The sequence below is a fragment of the Pseudophryne corroboree genome, chromosome 9 (assembly GCF_028390025.1).
Source record: "Pseudophryne corroboree isolate aPseCor3 chromosome 9, aPseCor3.hap2, whole genome shotgun sequence".
NCBI classification, from domain to species: Eukaryota; Metazoa; Chordata; class Amphibia; order Anura; family Myobatrachidae; genus Pseudophryne; species Pseudophryne corroboree.
Window position 1 is genome coordinate 310,483,549 of NC_086452.1, and position 23,658 is coordinate 310,507,206.

The 23,658-nt window shown below is 47.3% G+C and overlaps 1 protein-coding gene across 1 annotated transcript in view; it reads left to right on the forward strand.

The window, feature by feature from the left end:
* GRIN2B (glutamate ionotropic receptor NMDA type subunit 2B) overlaps positions 1–23,658 on the forward strand; it is a 1,069,942-nt gene that overhangs the window by 960,995 nt on the left and 85,289 nt on the right. The window contains exon 6 of the mRNA XM_063940427.1: positions 18,823–19,031. Coding sequence (XP_063796497.1) covers positions 18,823–19,031 — 209 coding nt within the window. The remainder of the gene's footprint in view (positions 1–18,822; positions 19,032–23,658) is intronic.

The window sequence follows — 23,658 nt, forward strand, 5'->3', positions numbered from 1 at the left end:
CATGTACACGTACACAATTACAAACTAAGGTTCATTTTTTTATTTATTTTTTGTCGGGAGCCATTTAACCTAACAGTATATTTTTGGATTGTGGGAAAAAAACGGAGTACCCAGAGGAAACCCATGCAAGCACAAGGATAATATATAAACTCCACACAGTTAGGACCCTGATGTGGAATCGAACCCATGACCTCAGTGCTGTGAAACAGTAATGTTAACCATCCGTACTGTCTACTCTAATGGGCCCTACAGACTCGTCGACCTGCCGCCGAGCTGCCCGAAGGCCGATGCGGCAGACGGGCGACCCAGCGGTGGGGCGGAGGTGACAGGGGGAGTGAAGTTTCTTTACTCCCCCTGTCACCCAGCTCCATAGCAGTGCAAGCTAATATGGACGAGATTGTCCATATTGGCATGCATGCATAAGCGATCTGGCACCAACGATGAAAGAGCGCGGGGCCATGCATCGTTCATCGTTGGTGCCTACACACTGAACGATATGAATCAGAATCAGCTTTATTGGCCAGGTATACTTGCGTATACTAGGAATTTGTCTTCGGTTTGCTATACAACAGCCAAGTAGGTAACAGATAAGCAGGGGGGGGCAAGTAAAGTCACACAGATAGGTATACCGTAGGGACACAAGTTAGTTACATGTATGTCTAGTCAGTCAATGTTCAGGAGTACAGCAGGCGGACAAATTCTCATTCATTAATGAACGAGAACGATTGAAATATTTCAGTGTTTAGGGCCCATAACTCAGTGGGGGGAATTCAATTGTTTGAAAAGTCGGTTGGGTGTCTGTTTTTTTCCTGTCTATTAGATAGGAAAAAATAGACACCCAACTGACTTTTCAAACAATTGACTATCCCCTTATGAGTCAAGGGGCATCAATGTTTCAATTATCAGGGGTGGACTGGGCCAATTGGGGTGGGGGGACAGGGTGACGTCTGTCCCCCGGGCCAGTACAGTTCTGCTGCATAGGGCCATCGTGCGCTCCATATGCAGATACCTGACAGCCAGGGTGGTTCTTCTGATAAGCCTCCAAACCTCACTTGACACTGTACTTTACTCTCTGCAGTCAGTGACATTGAACATGCAGGCAGTGTGGTGGCCAACCCTTCTTTCTCCTTAAGTCCTCTCCTCCTACCCTTGGAGTCCCAGCCAGTCTGTCAATCACATAAGAATCTCTACCCCTCCAGACTAAACAAACTGAGGAGCTGGTATGGAATGGCTTCTTCATGAGGAGAATTGATGTGTGTTGGGAGATGGGTGTTGGGAGTGGGGTAATGAGTGCTGATAGGGTGAGTGTTTGTGTTAATGGTTGCTGGTAGGGTTAAATGATTAATGAATGGGTTAATTAGTGATGGGTGGGGGGAAGTTATTAGGTGCTGATAAGGGTTCAGTATGATTCACTGACGGTCGGAATGCCAGCCATCAGTATACCGACAATGGCATCCCGGCTGTCAGTATGCCAGCAGCTGGGCGAGCGCAAAGAATCCCTTTGCAGGCTCACTGTACTCGTCACGCTGCGTGCTATGTGGCTCGCTGCGCTCGCCACAGGTTCTGTTCACACTCTACGCATGTTGTGGACACCCATGAATGGGAATAACCCTTGTGTGCCTGGATTCCAGCTGTCGACTGCCGGCAAATAAACTGCATCCCGCTATTAAAGGGTGTTAAATTGGTGAATAGGTTGATGAAAGCTGTGTAGGAAGATCTTTATGGGAGCTGAGTGGGTGGATGAAAGTGTTAATGAATGCTGGGAGGGTGAAATGATAATGGGATGGAGAGGAAAAGGTTAATAGATCCTCGGGTTGGGGGGCTGATTGATGGTTTTTTTTAGGGAATTATTTAGTAGGTAGTTAATTGATTCATAGATTCTGAAAGTTAATGGTTGCTAAATGGATCAATGGGTGCTGGAAAGGACAGTTTAATGGGTTTGCTGGGGGTAAATGTGGGATTTAAATTGGGGAAGTAAATGTGCATATTGAGTCCTCTAAGTATACATCCGTGTTTAACAGATTTAAAGATAGGTTCATACCAAGTTGTTTTAGCCCTTTTGAATATCTACATTTTGCTTTTTCAGATGGGGTTGGTAGGTATTGTATTTGCTTGTAACGATTTTTCATATATTGTGTTGACTAGTTAAACCACACCCACATTAGACCTCCCAAACCCATATTGCCATGTGCTGGTAGATAAGTCAAAAAACTTAATACATACAGATGACACTTAAAAAAATGTGAAAATTATCAAAATCGAAATTTATCTCATTTTTTAACGCAAAAAACTGTTGATACATAGGCCCCATGGTCAGTAACCAGCAAATAATGGCTGGAGGTGCTGGGGCTGATTCTCAGGGGTAAATTTACTAAAAATGGGAGTTCTATTTAAGATGAGATGTTGCCCATAGCAACCAATCAGATTCTACTTCTCGTTTATCTAGTACCTTCTAGAACAGTGTTTCCCAACCACAGTCCTCAAGGCACACTAACATTCCTGGTTTTAGTGATATCCCTGCTTGAACACAGGTGACTTAATTAGTACCTCAGTTATTTTGATTTAACCATCTATGCTGAAGCCTGGATATCACTGTTGGTGTGCCTTGAGGACCGCGGTTGGGAATGCCTGTTCTAGAAGATAATACCTGGAATCTGACTGGTTGCTATGGGCAACATCCCATCTTAAATAGAACTCCCATCTTAATAAATTTATCCCTCAGTTGGGAGTAAAGCAAAATACAAAGCAAAAAACAAAACAAAAAAAAGGGACTTTGAACTTGGCAGAACGATGTTACACTGGCTGTGGGGCAGGTCTAAAGTGTGCAGAGAGATTTAGGGATACATTTACTAAGCATAATTTAGTCTTTTTTTAACAATTTCCCATCAATTTTGCAAATTGGAAATTTGCTAAAAGAAAATCTAATGTCAACTCACAGTCTTCAGACAGAATAGATCCTCAGTGCAAACCATACTTGCCTACCTGACCCTCTCCATGAGGGAGAAAATGCTCTGTTCCTGGACTTTACTGGTAATGTATGATTGCCATCACCTGTGGTGAGCTAGTTAATTGATAAGAAAGGTGTTTCACCACAGGTGATGGCAATCATACATTACCAGGAAAGTCCAGGAACAGAGCATTTTCTCCCTCATGGAGAGGGTCAGGTAGGCAAGTATGGTGCAAACATTGGTTATTTTCAATAGACAGTAATAGAAACCCCGGATTCATGACCCATCAATAGAACCTGATTGCAACCTCAGAAACATCACAGCTGAATAGTCTAAAAAATAGACCTGCCTGTGTGCACCCAGAACACTGCAGATCATACTGATATGTGCAGGCTTTGTTTTGTAAAACAGAGAATAAATGGCTAATGTTATTAAAAAAAATGACCACTCCCCCCAATTCAGTAATACCGCTTTCAGACCTCCTGAGGCGGGTTGCACATGGGAGCTCCCAGTGTGCGACCCGCCTCAGGCGCTCCGCTGCCGCTGATTGCAACCCGGCATATTGGTGGGTTTGTGACGCGGCGGGGGCAGTGCTTGATGATCACATGATCTCCAAGCACCACCCGTACACAGAGAGTGAATAAGAAACGGGTCACTTCGACCCGGCTCCCGTTCACAGCGCACAGTGAGCCGGGTTGAAGACGTGTTCAACCTGGCTCACGACCAGGCTTGAAATACAGGCTTGAAATACCCCTGCCAGAATCCATAAAAAAACGGGAGAAAAGTCCGCGAAAAAGGGGCGGAGCTATCTCCCTCAGCACACTGGCACCATTTTCTCTTCACAGTGCACCTGGAAGACAGCTCCCCAGGCTCTCCCCTGTAGTGTTCAGGCTCAAAGGGTTAAAAAGAGAGGGGGGGCACAAAATTTAGGTGCAATATTCTTATACAAGCAGCTATTGGGGGAAAAATCACTCAGTTATAGTGTTAATCCCTGCATTATATAGCGCTCTGGTGTGTGCTGGCATACTCTCTCTCTGTCTCCCCAAAGGACTTTGTGGGGTCCTGTCCTCAGTCAGAGCATTCCCTGTGTGTGTGCTGTGTGTTGGTACGGCTGTGTTGACATGTGGGATGAGGAAGGTTACGTGGAGGTGGAGCAGAGGCCGATAAATGGGATGTCGTCCCCTGTGGGGCCGACACCAGAGTGGATGGATAGGTGGAAGGTATTAAACGACAATGTCAACTCCTTACAAGGCTGGATGACGTAAAACAGCTGTGGGACAGCCGGCTTCTCAGCCCGCGCCTGCCCAGGCGTCTCAAAGGCCATCAGGGGCTCAAAAAAGCGCCCGTTACCTCAGATGGCAGACACAGATGTCGACACGGAGTCTGACTCCAGTGTCGACGAGAATGAGACATATACACAATCCACTAGGAACATCCGTTACATGATCTCGGCAATAAAAAATGTGTTACGCATTTCTGACATGAACCCAAGTACCACATAAAAGGGGTTTTATTTTTGGGGAGAAAAAGCAGCCAGTGTTTTGTTCCCCCATCAGATGAATGAATGAAGTGTGTAAAGTAGCGTGGGTTCCCCCAATAAGAAACTGGTAATTTCTAAAAAGTTACTGATGGCGTGCCCTTTCCCGCCAGAGGATAGGTCACGTTGGGAGATATCCCTTAGGGTGGATAAGGCGCTCACACGTTTGTCAAAAAAGGTGGCACTGCCGTCTTAGGATACGGCCACCTTGAAGGAGCCTGCTGATAAAAAGCAGGAGACTATCCTGAAGTCTGTATATACACACTCAGGTTATATACTGAGACCTGCAATTGCCTCAGCATAAATAGTGCTGCTGCAGCGTGGTCTGATACCCTGTCAGATAATATTAATACTCTAGGACAGGGAAAATAGTTTGCTAACATAGAGCATATTAAAGACGTTGTCTTATATATAAAGGATGCACAGAGGGATATTTGCCGGCTGGCATCCAGAATTAATGCAATGTCCATTCTGCCAGGAGGGTATTAGAAACCCGGCAGTGGACAGGTGATGCTGCCTATAAAAGGCACATGGAGATTCTGCCTTATAAGGGTGAGGAATTGTTGGGGATGGTCTCTGGGACCTCGTATCCACAGCAACAGCTGGGAAGAATTTTTTTTTTACCTCAGGTTTCCTCACAGCCTAAGAAAGCACCGTATTTTCAGGTGCAGTCCTTTCGGCTTCAGAAAAGCAAGCGGGTCAAAGGCGCTTCCTTTCTGCACAGAGACAAGGGAAGAAGGAAAAAGCTGCACCAGCAGCCAGTTCCCAGGATCAAAAATCTTCCCCCGCTTCCTCTGAGTCCACCGCTTGACGTTGGGGCTCCACAGGTGGAGACAGGTGCGGTAGGGGCGCGTCTCGGGAACTTCAGGGACCAGTGGGTTTGCCCACAGGTGGATCCCTAGGTTCTGCAAATAGTATCACAGGGATACAGGCTGGAGTTCGAGGCGACTCCCCCTCGCCGTTACCTCACCTCAGCCTTGCCTGCTGCCCTCGGAGAAAGGTAGTACTGGCGGCAATTCACAAGCTGCACTTCCAGCAGGTGAAATCTAGGTACCCCTCCTTCAACAAGGCCGGGGTTACTATTCCAAAATGTTGTGGTACCGAAACCAGACGGTTCGGTGAGACCCATTCTAAAATTGAAAGCCTTGAACACTTATATACGAAGGTTCAAGTTCGAAATGGAATCGCTCAGGGCGATTATTGCAAGCCTGGATGGTATCACTGGACATCAAGGATGCTTACCTGCATGTCCCTATTTACCCTTTTCACCAGGAGTACCTCAAAATTGTGGTACAGGATTGTCATTACCAATTCTAGACGTTGCCGTTGGTCTGTCCCCAGCACCGAGGTATTTACCAAGGTAATGGCCGAAATAATTATCCCGTACTTGGACGATCTCCTTATAAAGGCGAGGTCCAGGGAGCAGTTGTTCGGCGGAGTAGCACTATCTCGGGAAGTGCTACAACAGCACGGCTGAATTCTGAATATTCCAAAGTCGCAGCTGGTTCCTACGACGCGTCTACTGTTCCTGAATATGGTTCTGGACACAGAACAGGATAAAAAGGGTTTCTCCCGGAGGAGAAGTCCAAGGAGTTGTCGTCTCTAGACAGAGACCTCCTAATACGTATACAGGTGTCGGTGCATCAATGCACGCGAGCCCTGGGAAGGATAGTAGCTTCTTACGAAGAAATTCCATTCGCCAGGTCCCATACAAGGATTTTCCAGTGGGATCTGTTGGGCATGTGGTCCGGGTCGCATCTTCAGATGCATCGGCGGATAACCCTGTCTCCAAGGGCCAGGGTGTCGTTGTTGTGATGGCTGCAGAGTGCTCATCTTCTAGGGGGCCGCAGATTCGGCATACAGGACTGGGTCCTGGTGACCACGGATGCCAGCCTTCGAGGCTGGGGGGCAGTCACACAGGGAAGAAACTTCCAAGGCTATGGAAAAGTCAGGAGACTTCCCTACACATAAATATTCTGGAACTAAGGGCCATTTACAATGCCCTAAGTCAGGCTAGACCCCTGCTTCAACACCGGCCGGTGCTGATCCAGTCAGACAACATTACGGCGGTCGCTCATGTACACAACAGGGCGGCACAAGAAGCAGGATGGCGATGGCAGAAGCCACAAGGATTCTCCGATGGGCGGAAAATCATGTGTTAGCACTGTCAGCAGTTTTCATTCCCGGAGTGGACAACTGAGAAGCAGACTTTCTCAGAAGACACGACCTCCACCCGGGAGAGTGGGGACTTCATCCAGAAGTCTTCCAAATGATTGTACACCGTTGGGAAAGGCCACAGGTGGACATGATGGCGTCCCGCCTCAACTAAAAGTTACAAAGATATTGCGCCAGGTTAAGGACCCTCAGGCGATAGCTGTGGACGCTCTGGTAACACCGTGGGTGTACCAGTCGGTGTATGTGTTCCCTTCTCTGCCTCTCTTACCCAGGGTAATGAGAATAATAAGAAGGAGAGGAGTAAGAACTATACTCATTGTTCCGGGTTGGCCAAGAGCTTGGTAACCAGAACTCCAAGAAATGATCTCAGAGGACCTATGGCCTCTGCCGCTCAGACAGGACCTGCTGCAGCAGGGGGCCTGTCTGTTTCAAGACGTACCGCGGCTGCGTTGACGGCATGGCGGTTGAACGCCGGATCCTGAAGGAAAAGGGAATTCCGGAGGAAGTTATCCCTACGCTATTTAAAGCTAGGAAAGAAGTGAACGCTAACCATTATCACCGCATAGGGCGGAAATATGTTGCGTACTGTGAGGCCATGAAGGCCCCAAAGGAGAAATTTCAGCTAGGTCGATTTCTGCACTTCCTACAGTCAGAGGTGACTACGGGCCTACAATTGGGTTCCATTAAGGTCCAGATTTCGGCTCTATCGATTTTCTTCCAAAATGGAACTGGATTCACTGCCTGAAATTCAGACATTTGTCAAGGCTCCTTTTGTGCCTCCAGTGGCACCGTGGGACCTCAACGTGGTGTTGGGTTTCCTAAAGTCACATTGGTTTGAGCCACTCAAATCCGTGGATTTAAAATATCTCACGTGGAAAGTGGTCATGCTTTTGGCCTTGGCTTCGGCAAGGCGGGTGGCAGAATTGGCGGCTTTGTCATGCACAAGCCCCTATTTGATTTTCCATATGGATAGGGCAGAATTGAGGACTAGTCCCCAGTTTCTTCCTAAGGTGGTATCAGCTTTTCACTTGAACCAACCTATCGCGGTGCCTGCGGCTACTAGGGACTTGGAGGACTCCAAGTTACTGGACGTAGTCAGGGCCTTGAAAATTTATGTTTCCAGGACTGCTGGAGTCAGGAAGACTGACTCGCTATTTATCCTGTATGCACCAAACAAGATGGGTGCTCCTGCTTCAAAGCAGACTATTGCTCGCTGGATTTGTAGCACAATTCAGCTTGCGCATTCTGTGGCTGGCCTGCCGCAGCCTAAATCTGTAAAAGCCCATTCCACGAGGAAAGTGGGCTCTTCTTGGGCGGCTGCCCGAGGGGTCTCGGCTTTACAACTTTGCCGAGCTGCTACTTGGTCAGGGGCAAACACGTTTGCAAAATTCTACAAATTTGATACCCTGGCTGAGGAGGACCTTGAGTTCTCTCATTCGGTGCTGCAGAGTCATCCGCACTCTCCCGCCCGTTTGGGAGCTTTGGTATAATCCCCATGGTCCTTACGGAGTCCCCAGCATCCACTAGGACGTTAGAGAAAATAAGATTTTACTCACCGGTAAATCTATTTCTCGTAGTCCGTAGTGGATGCTGGGCGCCCGTCCCAAGTGCGGACTGTCTGCAATACTTGTATATAGTTATTGTTAACTAAAAGGGTTATTGTTGAGCCATCTGTTTAGAGGCTCTGTTATGTTCATACTGTTAACTGGGTATAATATCACGAGTTATACGGTGTGATTGGTGTGGCTGGTATGAGTCTTACCCGGGATTCAAAATCCTTTCCTTATTGTGTCAGCTCTTCCGGGCACAGTATCCTTACTGAAGTCTGGAGGAGGGTCATAGTGGGAGGAGCCAGTGCACACCAGGTAGTCCTAATTCTTTCTTAGCTGTGCCCAGTCTCCTGCGGAGCCGCTATTCCCCATGGTCCTTACGGAGTCCCCAGCATCCACTACGGACTACGAGAAATAGATTTACCGGTGAGTAAAATCTTATTATTTTATGATTTGAACCAAAAGCACTGGTTTTGCCTATTACATTGGCCATAAATAATTTCAATTGGTTCTAGACCACCAAGCCAGGACACCCTTGCAATTGTCTTGAGGCCTCCCAGGGTGCCATGGCACGCAATCTGAGAACCACTGGGCTAACATATTCATTCCAAGGTGAGAATGATGCATGTCTGGAGGCCTGTAAAGAGATTTATTTTTTCCTTTCCTTTATTGCCTCCTTTACAAAGGAGGCAATAAAGGAATTTTAAGGGCCTTTGAGCAGGGGCAGGCTGGTGCCTCCGGAGCTTTTTTTTTTGGGAGGCAGGTAGAGAATGCTGTCCAGGTGCTCTGCTTGTGAATTAAAGTGAATGGCTGTCATCATGCCGATTGGTGGATGACTGGAGCTATCACAGTGCTGACAGCCATTCGCTGTATAGGAGAAAGTGGAGAGAAGGAGTGAGACCACAGGAGAAGTAAGTTAGAGTTTGATTTTTTTTTTTTTTATTATGTATTCCCGTGAATAGGTGGATAGGGTCCCTAGTGTATTGCTTTCCCCAAGGCCTACAATGCTGTTAAGACGGCCCTGATTACTATCAGTATAGACTTCTTGAGCTAGCACTGAGGCATCTCCATACAGTCTGCAGTCTATTTAATCCACTCAAGGGGTTTGATTCTGAATTGGGAGCAAAGCAAAAAGAGTCAGTACCTTTGGGCCTGATTCAGAGGTGGATGCAATGTAGATGTTTGCTGAGTTGAGCAATTTTGACACTAGCAGTGAGAATTTGGATGCAGAGTGATTGACAGTCCGTGTGCGTCTATGGGGGATAACGGGGGTGGCCAGTCAAATGCAGACATGTTGCGAGTATTTTGTGCGCATGTCTCAGCCAGCGGCTGCGTCAGTGTATGCAGATGCAATGGCCCTGGCAACCTAGTTCTATAGGGTTGCTCGATAATGCAACCGATGTGTGACAGATGGTACGTCTTTGTATGCAGGTGGCAAATTAGAGATGCTGTGGTTGGGCCTCTCTAAGTAAGTCTCAGTTGCTGCGGTATTAACATATATTCATGGTACTGCTACATGCGAAGACACTTTCACGGCAGAATTTTCAGCCACCTCGGCAGGCGTGGATTGTCCCACCAGAACACCATGACAGATTCCGATGGGCCATTCCCATATCCCCCTCAGCCAGGCTGATTCACACTGGGCTGGCTCACACTGCTTCCAGTACTTGCGGTTCACTGGAACACAATCCGGAAGTTAGGCTAGAAAGGACTACCAGGTGCCGCTAGCCATGAACAGTGGTGAAGCGGTTCTACCAGTGGGGGACCTAGAGAAAGTTAACCAGCCCAGCAGCATCCTCTCCCTGGCCCCGGCCAAAGGTCTCTTCAATGAGCCCGGCCCAGGAGCAGCAGCATAGCGATGGTCGGAGCCGGGTTCACTATACCCGCCGTCACCTTAGTTCCCGCACTCTCAATGAACTAGCCAGAGCAGCAACTGAGAACTGAAGGGGACATTATTTGCATTATCATGTTGGTGTAAGGGCTAGGGCATCCCCAGTCACAGTGTATGGTTTGGGGACTGGACAGGAGCAGGATGTACCTTGTTCTCAGGATGCCAGCTGACCAGGCAGCACTCACAGCCAGCCATGTGACAATCTCTTATGCAAAGTCCTTCAGCCCTATAGCTGCCCAATGTCTGTTCATGATGATGGGCCTATTTATGTAATGCAGTGGCTACGTAAGTAATGCTGTGGCTACGTAAGTAATGCTGTGGCTATGTATGTAGGGGTTCATTCCGAGTTGATCGTAGCTGTGCTAAATTTATCACAGCTACGGTCATTCACACTGACATGCGGGGGGACGCCCAGCACAGGGCTAGTCCACCCTGCATGTCAGTGCTGCCCCCCCCCCCCCCCTGCAGAAGTGCAAAGGCATCGCACAGCGGCGATGCCTTTGCACTTTAAGAGTAGCTCCCGACCTGCACAGCTTTAGCGTGCTGGCCGGGAGCTACACGTCGCTCCCTGGCCCGCAGCGCTGCATGTGACGTCACGCAGCCGCCGCGCCTCTTTCCCCCCCCCCCCCAACGGTCCGGCCACACCTGCTTCGGCTGGACCGCGCCTCCTAAACGGAGGCTTAACGCCGCCGTCCAGCCATTTCCCGCCCAGCGACCACCTCTGCCTCAGAGGCGATCGCTAGGCAATGACGGTTGCGAGAAACTGCAGCGAGCGATCCGGTCGGAATGACCCCCCGTAATGCAGTGACTACATGTGTAATGTGGTGGCTATGTATGTAATGTGGTGCTATTTGTATAATGAGGTGCTATACATGTAATGTGGTGCTATTCGAGTTATGTGGTGCTATTTGTGTAATGCGGTGCTATACGTGTAGTGCGGTGCTATACATGTAATGCAGTGCTATACGTCTAATGTGGTGTGTAATAATGTGGTGGTTATCTATGTAATATGGTGGCTATGTATGTAATCAGGGGCGGATTGGCCACTGGGACAGATTCTTCTGCGCTGGTCCCCTGTGTCTGTGTTTCACTACTTGTATGTACTCCCTCCCTGTACTGTGCTGTATGTAGTGTGTACTCCCTCCCTGTACTGTGCTGTATGTAGTATGTGCTCCCCTCCCTGTACTGTGCTGTATGTAGTGTGTGCTCCCTCCCTGTACTGTGCTGTATGTAGTGTGTACTCCCTCCCTGTACTGTGCTGTATGTAGTGTGTGCTTCCTCCCTGTACTGTGCTGTATGTAGTGTGTGCTTCCTCCCTGTACTGTGCTGTATGTAGTGTGTGCTCCCTCCCTGTACTGTACTGTATGTAGTGTGTGCTCCCTCCCTGCACTGTGCTGTATGTAGTGTGTGCTCCCTCCCTGCACTGTGCTGTATGTAGTGTGTGCTCCCTCCCTGTACTGTGCTGTATGTAGTGTGTGCTCCCTCCCTGTACTGTGCTGTATGTAGTGTGTGCTCCCCTCCCTGTACTGTGCTGTATGTAGTGTGTGCTCTCTCCCTGTACTGTGCTGTATGTAGTGTGTGCTCCCTCCCTGTACTGTGCTGTATGTAGTGTGTGCTCCCTCCCTGTACTGTGCTGTATGTAGTGTGTGCTCCCCTCCCTGTACTGTGCTGTATGTAGTGTGTGCTCCCTCCCTGTACTGTGCTGTATGTAGTGTGTGCTCCCTCCCTGTACTGTGCTGTATGTAGTGTGTGCTCCTCCTCCCTGTACTGTGCTGTATGTAGTGTGTGCTCCTCCTCCCTGTACTGTGCTGTATGTAGTGTGTGCTCCCTCCCTGTACTGTGCTGTATGTAGTGTGTGCTCCCTCCCTGTACTGTGCTGTATGTAGTGTGTGCTCCTCCTCCCTGTACTGTGCTGTATGTAGTGTGTGCTCCCTCCCTGTACTGTGCTGTATGTAGTGTGTGCTTCCTCCCTGTACTGTGCTGTATGTAGTGTGTGCTCCTCCCTGTACTGTGCTGTATGTAGTGTGTGCTCCCTCCCTGTACTGTGCTGTATGTAGTGTGTGCTCCCTCCCTGTACTGTGCTGTATGTAGTGTGTGCTCCTCCTCCCTGTACTGTGCTGTATGTAGTGTGTGCTCCCTCCCTGTACTGTGCTGTATGTAGTGTGTGCTCCCACCCTGTACTGTGCTGTATGTAGTGTGTGCTCCCCCTCCCTGTACTGTGCTGTATGTAGTGTGTGCTCCCTTCCTGTACTGTGCTGTATGTAGTGTGTGCTTCTCCTCCCTGTACTGTGCTGTATGTAGTGTGTGCTCCCTTCCTGTACTGTATGTAGTGTGTGCTTCCCCTCCCTGTACTGTGCTGTATGTAGTGTGTGCTCCCTTCCTGTACTGTGCTGTATGTAGTGTGTGCTTCTCCTCCCTGTACTGTGCTGTATGTAGTGTGTGCTCCCTCCCTGTACTGTGCTGTATGTAGTGTGTGCTCCCCTCCCTGTACTGTGCTGTATGTAGTGTGTGCTCCCTCCCTGTACTGAGCTGTATGTAGTGTGTGCTCCCTCCCTGTACTGTGCTGTATGTAGTGTGTGCTTCTCCTCCCTGTACTGTGCTGTATGTAGTGTGTGCTCCCTCCCTGTACTGAGCTGTATGTAGTGTGCACTCCCTCCCTGTACTGTGCTGTATGTAGTGTGTGCTCCCTCCCTGTACTGTGCTGTATGTAGTGTGTGCTCCCTCCCTGTACTGTGCTGTATGTAGTGTGTGCTCCCCTCCCTGTACTGTGCTGTATGTAGTGTGTGCTCCCTCCCTGTACTGAGCTGTATGTAGTGTGTGCTCCCTTCCTGTACTGTGCTGTATGTAGTGTGTGCTTCTCCTCCCTGTACTGTGCTGTATGTAGTGTGTGCTCCCTTCCTGTACTGTGCTGTATGTAGTGTGTGCTTCCCCTCCCTGTACTGTGCTGTATGTAGTGTGTGCTCCCTTCCTGTACTGTGCTGTATGTAGTGTGTGCTTCCCCTCCCTGTACTGTGCTGTATGTAGTGTGTGCTCCCTTCCTGTACTGTGCTGTATGTAGTGTGTGCTTCTCCTCCCTGTACTGTGCTGTATGTAGTGTGTGCTCCCTCCCTGTACTGTGCTGTATGTAGTGTGTGCTCCCCCTCCCTGTACTGTGCTGTATGTAGTGTGTGATCCCTCCCTGTACTGTGCTGTATGTAGTGTGTGCTCCTCCTCCCTGTACTGTGCTGTATGTAGTGTGTGCTCCCTTCCTGTACTGTGCTGTATGTAGTGTGTGCTTCCCCTCCCTGTACTGTGCTGTATGTAGTGTGTGCTCCCTTCCTGTACTGTGCTGTATGTAGTGTGTGCTTCTCCTCCCTGTACTGTGCTATATGTAGTGTGTGCTCCCTCCCTGTACTGTGCTGTATGTAGTGTGTGCTTCCCCTCCCTGCACTTTGAAAGATATAATGTTAAAAAAAGGGGGTTTGTAGAATGAAAAATCAATAAAATCAGAAGTAGACACTGAAAGTGGGCATATCAGTCCTTGTATATTCAGACGTACAGATGTACATCAGGGCAGGGCATTGTAGCAGCATATGCATAAAGTCGCAGGTAAACATTAACATAAGGTAAAGCAAAGGAGGCCCCAACTGTGTCTATCTCAGAATCAGGACCTCTGAGGAGTGACCCCACCTTCTTAACAGACCCCTCCCCCTCAACAGACTCCGCCCTCATTAGGGCTGCTTACATAAATTTCTCAGGCTGGTGTTCTTTCCCAATCCGTCCCTGCACCTTGCAGTCAAGCAAGGAATGCAATCACATTATTTTTTGCATGCAGGGTAAATTCTGAGTAAGAAAGTTGGAATGGCTGCGCAAATGTGGGAGAACAATTGCCAATAATTAATAAAGGATGATTAAAAAATGTTAAGAGCTGACGTGTAATAAAAAATAATAATAATATTTATTGTATTAATACCATTACTTATAACACTTTAATTCTAAATGTATAATTCAGTAAAAACATTCAAGCACAATTTCATATAACAGAACCTTGATCATGGACTAGGTAAGCTGTAGATTAGGTGTGCTTAATAAAAGAAGAGTCTCAAAGTCCAATAGTTAAATGACTGAAAGAGTCCACAGTTAACGGATTGCAGCCAATCAGTGTATTACTGAAAGTGGATACCGTGGAGGGTTTTCACAGGCAGATGAATGATAGATTGCACATGAGTTAGATTACCTCTCCTAGGGCTGGTCCGTACCGAGCGTCCTCGGTGATACGGTCCTGCAATGCCCAAGTGTCCGTCTGCGCGGCAGGGAGGTGTGTGTATCGTAACCAGGCAACCAGCGGTGATGAGTACAGTTGTAGCCGCGTATTGAAGAAGGATGCCCGCAGCCGTGTGAGAGACCCGTGTGTGGAGCCGAGATAACGGAGAGCTCTGCAGACGGCTCTCAGCCTTGTAAGAAGCAGTCACCACGGTATATTATATGGACTAGCTGATGGCCATATGTTGAGCCAGAATGTGGCGTCGGTGTGGAGCCGAAAGATCTGTGGCTCAATGAACAGCTTGCTACCAGCTGGGTAACACGATCAAGGTGTGCAAGGAGGCGGGGTTCTGACGCGTTTCGTCACAGAGCAGGTGACTTTGTCAAAGGGTAAATTCTGTCTGCTATTGCACGTAGGGCCTGATTTATATGTATGTTAATGCATTTGCAGCTGCGATTCCATATGGAGACACTGCTACGATCGTAAACTCAGACATGCGGGGGGACGTCCAGCACAGGGCTAGTCCGCCTCGCATGTCAGTGCCGGCCCAGGCCCCCCCCGCACAAATACAAAAGCATCGCACAGGGGCGATGCCTTTGTATCTGTGGAGTAACTCCCGGCCAGCGCAGCTCCTGCTGCTGGCCGGTAGTTGTGTGAGACGTCATGCAGCCGCCGCACCACACCCCCCAACGGTCCGGCGTTGGCCGGACCGTGCCTACTAAATGGCGGCTTAACACCGCCGTTCAGCCCCCTCCCGGCCAGTGACCGCCTCTGTCTCGGAATGACTGAGATCACATGCAGCCGCTGCGGGCTGGGGAGCGACGAATAGCTCCCGGCCAGCATGCTAAAGCTGCACTGGCCGGGAGCTACTCCTAAAGTGCAAAAGCTTGCACTTCTGTGAGGGGGAAGGGGGGGGTAGCACTGACATGTGGGGCGGGATAGCCTTGTACTGGGTGTCCCCCAGCATGTCTATAGACATGATCATAGCCCTGCAAAAATCTCGACAGGTGTGTATGTCAACATAGGTCAAAGTGAACACTGTATAAGTGTACCACGTCCCCCGCATGGCTCGCTGCGCTTGGCACACTATTATATTCCCCCTCCGAGGCCACTGGGATGGTAAAGTATTATAAAGTCTGTTACAATGAAAAAATCATGAAAGTCATGTCGACTTTTTGACCTGTCAACATTTTAAATGTCGGCATTTTGACCCTGTCTGTATTTTAAATGTCGGTATTTTGACCGTATCGGGATTTTGACCTTGTCGAGATTTTGACTGTTGGTCAATAGTTGTCGGGATTTTGACCATCTGGATTTTGATTGTAGGTAAATTGACCGCATCCCAGTGTACCAGGCGTGTACTAAGGGAACAGCGGGGGGCTGTTATTGGCAGAAGACCCTCTCATAGGAACTAGGGGTCTCACACATATAGCGCTAGAGTTCCCCAACAGATATACAGTATGGCCAATACACTGGGTTTCCTTTAAGTTGCCTACACCTGTTTCATACCTGGATTTACCAGACTTTTCACTGTATTGCCATTTTGAGTCAATTTAGTTCAATATTTACAAAGAAATAATCCACAAAGTGACCCTCAGACAATCAGTAAACTTTGAACAATGATTTTTTGGCTCAAGTTCAGGACAAGGGACTCCCTGGGATAGCAGTTTTACGATCCACATGGACATCTGTTGGGAATAGTAACCTGTGGCGAGCGAAGCGGAGCGAGCCACCCTGTCCAAAGTGTGGCAAGAGAATTGCACCTGCAAGGGTACAGCCTTTAATGTTCTGAACAAGTGATGCTCTGTAGCAGTTTAGTTATGCTAATCCAGTGGTCCCATGTTCTGAACTTGAACCTGATTTATTTTGTGTTATCATTTTCAAAGATATAACATGCTCATAGGCATAGGCGTGCACAGAATCCGACATGAGGGTGTCACTACCGGACTTCACTCCACCACCCCTTGCTCTAGGACACAAGACTGCTCACCTGGGCTGCCCAGGTGAGCAGTCTATGTCCTGGACGGGGAGGGGGAGAGTTGACCATAATGCGGCGGAATGGGGAAGTCCGGAACGGCACCCCCGTCCCTGCGTCTGCGCACGCCTATGATCATAGGTATCTTTTTCAAATAAATGGCTTAATTTTTGTAGCATAGTTCTGCTTATATGAACACAAGCTCACTCTTTCGTTATCTGGAAGAACCTGAACTTGTGTCAATGTCAATCCATAGAGTGTTCAGTTTTCCTATAGCTAGGCTTACCACACTATCCCTTTATACTGGAACAATCATAAATTACAACGGTTCTATCGCTGGCTTAATTCAAACCTGCATTTTGGGGCTAATTCAGTAAGGATAGCAAATGTAGCAATGTAAGCTATACTAACACATAAGTGACTTCTCACATCCATACAGTAGAAGGTATTATTCCATCCTCATATAAAACAAATAAAAAAGTGCTGAGTGTGAAGTTACGTTATTTACTCTACTCAAATGTATTCACAGGGATCAATGAAAAATACCATTATGACAGTACAACCAGTGCAGAGAAACCCCAACAAATGTAAGGGCTTTACTATAGCTTACTAAGGGGGACATTTACTAAGCAGTGATAAGAGCGGAGAAGTGAGCCAATGGAGAAGTGGCCCCATCAACCAGTCAGTAGCTCTGTATAATTTTATAGTATGCAAATTATAGATGTTACTTCAGTGCTGATTGGTTGCCATGGGCACTTCTCCACTGGCTCACTTCTCCGCTCTTATCACTGCTTAGTAAATGTCCCCCTAACTCTGTTGTAACCAGCAGCTACCAAATTAACGTACAGCATTACATACTGCTGTAGGTAGGCTTTCCATACTATCCCTTTAAACCGGGACACTCATTTACTACACAGGTTCAATGGCTGATCAAAACCAGGTAAAGGGGGTAATTCAGGTTGGATCGCAAATCGCGAGCCAACCGGAATTTTTATGATAGAGAAACAAAACAAATAATATACATCTCCAGTGCTCTCTTATGATAAAACTTCCTTCCCATAAATGCAGCCATAACCTCCCACCTGCTGTATTTTGCCTGTTTCTGCCTCTCCAGTCTGGCACAGACTCCAAACAAGCTGTTCCCTGTTAATTTTAATTACTCCTCCTGGGACATTCTTCAAACAAGACTGTTATCAGAGCCATTAGAGAACAGTAACATCTGCAACAGGTTCTAATGCAGCAAGGAAATTGCATGGAAGGAGAAGGGTTGTTAGAAACAGTGACTACATGATCCCTAAATAATATATATACAATATATAAATATATATATATATATATATATATATATATATATATACCTACTATTTATTACATACGCAAATAAGCAATCTTCATATGCTGTACAGTGCTTAAGATATTTTGGCCTGTCACACTTACATTAGGGTACAGTAGGGGAGAGTCTCATCCTAACAAGTTATCTGTGCCCAGAATCCACATCAAGCTATTGATGTGAGAGGACTGCCTCGGCTGCCCCTCTCCTCCTAATTGCTACTTCAAGAATATGGACAGGGCATAAGAAGGGTGGTTGTCTAAAAGTGTTCTACTGATTTAATATGCTGTACTGAGATCTCTGAAAAGCTGTGCTACTCTGTATGCTCCACCTGTTGTCACATCCAAATGAAAGTGTCCCTTATTCACTCACCTAGGCACTCGCATATCTTTTACACAGTGACATTTTCCTGAAAATCTCACCTCTTCCAAAAATCTTATTACTGTGATTAGTAACTTTTGTAACTCACCTGACACAGTCACTATGACATTCTGTACTCTTACTGCAAATCTCTTTGCTGCCTTATAATACACACTCATTAAATTTATTATGTAACTGAACTGTATTATCACTGTTTATTATCCTTGTTTTATTACCCATGCCTGTAGAGTGTAAGCTCTCAAGCCTATACTATTCGTAGCTTTGTATTTATGTTTTCTTTCTGTATGCCTCATGTCTATATAAAAATAAAAAAAGAAACATTGTGAGTATAGGGAACAGTCGACCGTCATCCCTATTTTTGAAGCACTGTTCCTCTGGTTCTGTTGTGTATGTGTTCCAAACGTCCGTAATCTTAGCACTTCATTACGTTTATTTGATATTTTTTATTTTACATTTTCATTTGTTGTAATGCCTAATTAGTGAGCTAACCTGTGATATGCTGCACATCGTATATACTGTACATCAGTTTTTACCATCACAATAAGAGTTGATTTTCATAAAAACTAAAAATCCCACCAGGGTTTCATCATTTTTAGTACAGTTGTCATTTACTTGTTTGATTTTTTTAATACCGTAGGGTTGCTATAATACTTTATAAATGACAGTGTCACGTAGTTCTTTTCCCACTTACAGTGGACAATGATACTCAATTTATTGTTTTTTAACTGACATTTTTTATTTTATTTTGTAATTTGAAAATAATGGTTTTTTTTTTTTTTTTTCACACTTTAGGTTGGGAAATACAAGGACCGGAGTCTTCAAATGAAGTATTATGTGTGGCCTGTATTTGATTTGTATCCAAACTCGGAGGAACATAAAGATGAACATCTGAGCATAGTTACTTTGGAGGAAGCTCCCTTTGTTATTGTAGAAGATGTTGACCCGCTGAGTGGCACCTGTATGAGGAACACTGTCCCCTGCCGCAAGCAGATACGTATTGAGTATGTGCTCTTGTTTGTTTCCTAACCATGACTGCATGCATTTGGGGTATTTGCAGGGCCGGTTCTGGCGCTCTGTGCGCCCCGGGCGGCAATAGGGGGCGTGGCTTCGTACAGGGGGCGTGGTCATTTACGCCCCCTGTACAGACTGAAATGATGTGCGGTGCGCGATGATGTCATTGCGCACCGCACAGCAAAGGTCCTCTCCACGAAGGGAAACTAGACGCGTAGCGTCTAGTTCCCTTCGTGGAGAGGACCTTTGCTGTGCGGTGCGCGCTGACGTCATCGCGCACCGCACAGTAAAGGACCTCTCCACGAAGGGAAAGTAGACGCGTACGCGTCTAGTTTCCCTTCACAGCGGCAGCGGGGGGGGGGGGCAGCGGGGGTCACACAGCAACAGCGGATCTTGCCCTGGTGCGGCGCCCTCCGGATGGCGCCCTGCACCCTCCGGAAGGCAGCGCCCCGGCAAAAGTCCTGCTTGCCCGTGGCAAGATCCGCTACTGGGTATTTGGTTCAGAGGCAGCCCATTAATCCATACTCGCTTATCCTCCCAGAATGTCGTACAGACTCACAAATTTTGGGGACTTCTCCTTTACTCCCTAAAGAATAATCCAACCTCCCAGGTCCATCTCTTCCCCAGAGAGGTGTGCGGTCCAGAGACTCTTAGACACAATTTTTAGGAAATTGAATTACTATGCCCTATCCCATGCTGCACAATGACATAATTCACCGAGCCATAACTCCTACACCTCCCACATTGCATCTCCAGAGGGTCCAGGTAAAAATGTAGCACATATTGTTTAATTTTAATCTGCCTTATATACAGTGGCGGAACTTGGGAGTGGTGAGCCCAGGTGCAAAAATATGCTTTTGGGCCCCCCTCCTCAGCCTCACGGGAAGAGAGAGTGGGTGGTGGGGGTAGTCAGTGGGCAGCAGGGAGAGACAGAGTGATAAGAGGAGGCAGAAAGTGACAGGAGGAGGCAGGGAGTGACAGAGAGAGACAGATAGTGACTGAGGAAGGCAGAGAGTGACATGGCACACAAGTGAGATGCAGAGAGTGACAGTGGAACCAATGGGTGAGAGAGACAGAGGGTGACATGGAGAGGCAGTTGGTTAGTAGACAAGGCGGTTGGTGTAAATAAGGTTCACGTGCTAGAGGTGTGAGAGCGGCTATGTTATGTACTGTAGGTCACCAGCTTCCATGATGAACAATGAAAGAGAATATACAGTAGATAGCGCTCACCTATAGGTAGCAGAAAAATTATATGAAATGTGAGTTGTATGAAGTGCACCAATTCGGAAGGATCCAGAAAACTACATAGATAATATTGTACCAGTATAAATAGGTTGGAAGTGGTGGGGATGAGCCTAAATCAGTATATTGTAATAATAAGTAGATCTTATACTTCAGACAACAAGCAATATACTGGTGTTTACTATAAATGAAACATTAGCATAATAATATATTAAATGAGAGATGTGCAAAAATGATAATGTGTTTGGGGGGCATTTAATAAAATGTAGATACTGTATGTACAATTAACACACAGTACAAGTAAATTCAATCTACTTTGGTAAGTTAATTGAGGGGGGGGGGGAGGTCAGTTTGTGGCCAGCTGATGATATGCACTGGGCTGTTTATTAAAAAAAACTATCCAGGAACAAAATGTGTTTAGTAGCAGCTAAAAGAGGTATTGAGCTACAGTATTAGGTGCATAGCTTATGACCTGAGTTGGTACTAGTGTGTGTTGAAGCTAACGGGACTTACGCAGTATTAAGTTATATATGGACATGATAAAGCTGAGGCTATAATTCATGTATACAGTGGACAAACAGAAACATAATGGGGAAACAACACAGCCGGGTATGGGGTCAGGGTGGGAAGGTGAGGTAGGAATGGGGTGTTATCTGATAGTAGCTGGCATATGTCTCTCCTAGTGGGTACTGGAAGCCACGGTAAGAAAGTCCAGGTACATACCAAAGGATCCTCCTTGTTGAGGTAAGGGAGACCAAATACTGTAGTTCTTTAGTGTTCTTTGGCTCCCTTCAGCATGCACAGCAGTACTCTTGGCCGGTTGGCAGGACAGAGTGCCTTTAGCTTGCCATGATAAGATATCTGGGCTCAAGCTGCACTGTTAATATGTGGACAGGGGTAAGACAGGCTGACCATAGTGTGGTGGGTGGACCATCGCTAGTTGCAGCAAGGATCAGCTGTCACCAACGGAAGCCATCTGGGCTCCCACACTGGAACTGGTGAATTACCGGGGATGCAGGGCTGATTTGGTTCTCTGGGAATCGTCTCTGACTGACCTGACTACATAGCAGCAGCGGCAAAGGCTTTCTTTTTATCATGGTCAACAACTGCAGGGTTGTGGTATTAAAGGTCGACCACACTTAGGTCGACAGTGTCCAGGTCGACCACTAGTGGTCGATAGGGTCTCTAGGTCGACATGGTCTAAGTCAAAAGATTGACATGAGTTTTCACCGTACAATGGGGGCAATTCAGGCCTGTTCGCTAGCTAGCATTTTTTGCAGCCCTGCGATCAGGTCAGAACTGCAGATGCATATGCACCGCAGTGCGCAGGCACGTTGCATGGGTACAAAGCGGATCTTTGCTGTGCGATGGGTTTTACGAAAAATCCATTCGCACAGCCGATCGCAAGGAGATTGACAGGAAGAGGGCGTTTGTGGGTGGCAACTGACCGTTTTCAGGGAGTGGTTGGAAAAACGCAGGCATGTCTAAGGGCAACTCAGAAACTGCACAAAGTTTTTTTGTACCGCTCAGCTGCACATGCGATCGCACACGCTAAAATACACTCCCCGGTGGGTGGCGACTATGCCAACGCAGGACTGATAAAAACAGCTAGCGAGAGATCAAGTCTGAATTACCCCCAGTGACTGGGATCCCCAATTAGTGTACCATGTCCCCTCGCATGGCTCACTTCGCTCTCCATGCTTCGGGCAAGGTGCCTCGCTCCGCACAGGTTACAGTTCCCAATCGTAGTCCACGTGGATCGTAAAGTATGAAAAAGTTTTTAAAAAAAATGTGAAAAACTCATGTTGACCTTTTGACCTGTCGACCTAGAGCAGTGATGGCTAACCTTTTCAGCTTGGTGTGTCGAAAATCGGAAAAAAGTGTAGCCTTACTCGGCTCGCGTGTCACTTCAAGAAATATCAATAATTTGGTGATATTTGCAGCCATAATAAAGAAAGAGTTATATATTTAATATATTTATTATATTTATTAATTCAAAAAGCAAAAAACAAATAATGATTTACCAGGCTTAGCGACTTTTCTGTTGCTGAATTGCATTTGCTAAATCTTCAATTGCAGGGTTGTATTTTGTGCACTTCAGGGCCAAGTAAGCGCTACTAACTTCATCTGTCAGTGTGTTTCTTTTATTTGTTTTAATATTATTTAATGCTGAGAATTATTTTGTACCAGGAGTCAGTCCAACAACACTGTTACAGAGGTAATTAAAAACCTATTAAATTAAATGCTTTATTACCTCTGTAACGGTGTTGTTGGACAGACTCCTGGTACAAAATAATTTAAAGCACTACACTACGTAATGATTGCACTTACAGGAGAGCCACACAATGCTGCTTATCACAAGTCCTCCTGCGCTGCTTATGACGGACTGGGCTGGGGTGATCACACAGGGCTGTGAAACTTGTCTCCCGGATCTCAGGCCTGCAGGTGCAGGATGTGGGGATCGGAAGGCCACCTTACTTGGCTGTCTACAGGGCTGTGAACCTCGCTGATCTCCTTTCCTCCTGTAGCGTTCTTCCGACCGGTTCTCTGCAGAGCGCCAGCGCCAGCGGTGACACCACGCCTCCATGCAATAAGCACGCAACAAGCAGGGATTGGAGCAGAGCTGCACATGACGCAACAAGCAGGGATTGGAGCAGAGCGGCACATGTAACCAAAGGGCAGCACCAACGGGCATGTCAGTCAAAGTGCCTCGGCGTGTCACGAGTGACAAGCGTGTCATAGGTTAACCATCACGGACCTAGAGACCCAGTCTACCTAGAAACCCTGTCGACCAATAGTGTTCGACCTAGACACTGTCGCCCTAAGTCGAGGACACCCCTAAACGTTGCTCAAGAATGTCTGATGGTTCTGATTCTGAATGCACAGTTTGTCTTACTGCCTCTGCAGCTAACTTTTCTTTTAATGGTTTTTTCTTTACCACTATAAAATTAATTGATTTTACATGCGCTGACTTAAGCTCTCTATGCCCCTGGCCATCTGCCTTAGTAGATGACGCTGATGGACTTGTATCGTCAAGACTGGTGGTAGCACCTGCACCACTACTATGTGCTTCCTGCTCTCCTCTCAGTTGTTCATCGTCCATATCTATCCACAAACACAAATTAAGTGGGGTACAGCACACAACACAATTTGTACAAAAAATGTACCACCGGGGTGCGGCCTAGCTTCTACCGAAAGCAGATGTTCATCTCTGGTGCTCCTGCTCTCACCCCACATAATCTACTTTCCACCGCCAGCAGCAACCCCCTCTGTTCCCGACATCTACCTCTCTGATTCCCCTGGGGATCTGTCTGCCCGGCACCTCTGCACCACATTGAGACTGGAGCCCTCTGGAGGGCCGCGACCATCCCGTCC